This window comes from Coptis chinensis, chromosome 7 (genome assembly GCF_015680905.1).
Source record: "Coptis chinensis isolate HL-2020 chromosome 7, ASM1568090v1, whole genome shotgun sequence".
Lineage (NCBI taxonomy): Eukaryota > Viridiplantae > Streptophyta > Magnoliopsida > Ranunculales > Ranunculaceae > Coptis > Coptis chinensis.
The window spans coordinates 88,249,671-88,252,138 of NC_141462.1; the positions used below are offsets into that span (position 1 = coordinate 88,249,671).

Genomic DNA, 2,468 nt, shown 5'->3' on the forward strand with positions numbered 1-2,468 from the left:
ACTGTCAGGCATGGTCGCTGCACTCAACCGATTCATATCCAGAGTATCAAACAAATGTTGACTATTCCTACAACTTCTCAAAAAAGGCGAGGAGTTCTCATGGAACGATAAATGTCACCAAGCGTTCTCCACCCTCAAAGAGTATCTCACAACACCTTCTATCCTAGCTAAACTAACAGATGGCGAAACGCTGGGGCTTTATCTCGCAATATTAGACTTTGCTATTAGTTCGGTTCTCTTCAAAAAGGATAACAACTCCGAGAAACCTATCTACTTCACAAGTAAGATGCTAACCCCAGCCGAAAAGAACTACTCTTACATTGAAAGAGCAGTACTCGCATTATTATACTCTGCACGGAAGTTTCGGCCTTATTTCCAAGTGCACCCAATCAAAGTACTCACCGACCTCCCGTTGAAGAAAATCCTTCATAAGGAGAACAAGACAACTCACATGGCAATATGGGTTGAAGAACTCGGGGAACACCACATCAAGTTCGTCTCACGCACCTCGCAGAAAGGTCAGGTAGTAGCCGATTTCCTCGCCGACTTCCCTGTCGACGACCTACATTGGGAACCTAAAGCCGACATCTTACCCTCCAAGAAAAATGACAAGATAGTCTGGTCTCTCTTTGTGGATGGCTCTAGCAACCCCGGAGGGAGTGGAATAGGAGTTGTCTTAGTGTCGCCAGATGGTGCAATGGTGGAGAAATCAGTTCGCATTGACTTTGCAACCTCCAACAAGGAGGCGGAGTACGAGGTATTAATCATGGGACTCAGAATGGCGCTACAACTCAGTGTACAAAATTTACAGGTCTTTAGTGACTCGCAACTGGTAGTTCGTCAGATTGCTAAAGAGTACACTACCCATGAAAGTAACCTCTCTAAATACCTTCAAGTTGTTAATCAGTTACTTCCGTCTTTCAAGAGAGCCACCATACACCATTTTTTGCGTGATGAGAACTGTCACGCAGATAGTTTAGCTTACTTGGCTACTCAAACACCGAACTGCGCCCCGAGACAACTATTGATTGAGGTAGTTGACCGACCTGCATACCAAAAAGACTATGTTTTAGAAATTAGCGACCTATGCCCACTCTCTGAGGCTCAGATGAGTCAGACGTGGATGCAGTCCATCATAGAGTACCTCCAGAACGGTACACTCCCAGAAGAGCACGCCAAATCCAGACAAGTCCCATATCTGGCTCGTCGTTATTGCTTAGTTAATAACAAGTTATTCCGCAAATCCGCTGGCGGACCTCTTTTGAGGTGCATAAGCCCAAAACAAGGTCAGTTAATTTTTGTAGAAATTCACAAAGGAGAGTGTGGCAACTATGCTGGAGGGCGCTCTTTACCCCACAAAGCGATCTCCCAAGGATACTTTTAGCCTCGCATGCAGATCGACGCCAAAACTTATGTCCTCAAGTGCGTCAAATGCCAAACCTTCGGCCATAACATCATCCAACCAGCTCGCGAGTTGATTAGCATTGCGAGCCCTTAGCCATTTCACATGTGGGGCATGGACATCATGGGACCATTCATCCCACAGAAAAGCACCGGTTTCTGCTTCGTCTTAGTTGCCACCGATTATTTTACTAAGTGGGTCAAAGCAATTCTGTTAGCACATGTCAAAGAGTCACATGTCAGAAACTTCATCTGGACTCACATTATCACCAGATTTGGTTTGCCACACACCTTGGTGATGGACAATGGTTCCCAGTTTAAGGGCAAAATAGTCAAAGATTTTCTAGCCAAGTGGAAGATAGTTCATGCATTCTCCACTCCCCAGTACGCTCAAAGCAATAGCCAAGCAGAGGTAAGCAACAAAGCAATCTTAGAAAACCTGAAGAAAAATATTGAAAAGAATAAGAGTCAATGGTCAAACCAGTTAGAGAACATTTTGTGGGCTCATCGCACCACAGTCCGCTCCAGCACTGGCGAGTCACCATTTTCCCTATGTTATGGCACAGAAGCCGTCATTCCCACCAAGCTGACGATCACTACGACTCAACCAAAGCTCGTCGAATCAGGACGAAATGACTCTGTCCTAGCTCGTGAGGTCGATTTGCTGGAAGAGCGCCGCGACCTAGCAGCCATCAGAGTGGCGTCGTATCAACAGATTCTAAAGAAGTCCTACAACAAACGAGTACATCCTCGATCTTTTTAGCCTGGCGATCTAGTTCTGAAAAAAAACTCAGGACGACTCCAAATTAGCACCGACATGGGAAGGACCATACATTGTCAACCGAGTTGTTGGCAACGGGGCGTACTGGATCAAGACGCAAGAAGGGAAACCACTACCACGCCTGATAGACACGTAGATGTTACATATATCTACGCCCAATTTTATACTAGTTAGTTCGTTTAATTTATTCATTTGACTTAATTAGTGTGTTTTTAGTGATTTTGCAGGATCGGAATTGACTTGATTAAAAGTGTTGAAACTGTCGAGATTCGAAGATATTAGTGTG

General features: G+C 44.9%; 1 protein-coding gene across 1 annotated transcript; it reads left to right on the plus strand.

Moving 5' to 3' along the window:
* Positions 1–451: 451 nt before the first annotated feature.
* LOC147489712 (uncharacterized) lies at positions 452–1,384 on the plus strand. Its single transcript, XM_086574711.1, has one exon. The coding sequence runs from the start codon at positions 452–454 to the stop codon at positions 1,382–1,384; it is 933 nt and encodes a 310-aa protein (XP_086430837.1).
* Positions 1,385–2,468: the final 1,084 nt, after the last annotated feature.

Bases quoted from the DNA above. Each gene is read 5' to 3' on its own strand.
- LOC147489712 (XM_086574711.1), top strand. From the start codon at position 452: ATGGCAATATGGGTTGAAGAACTCGGGGAACACCACATCAAGTTCGTC.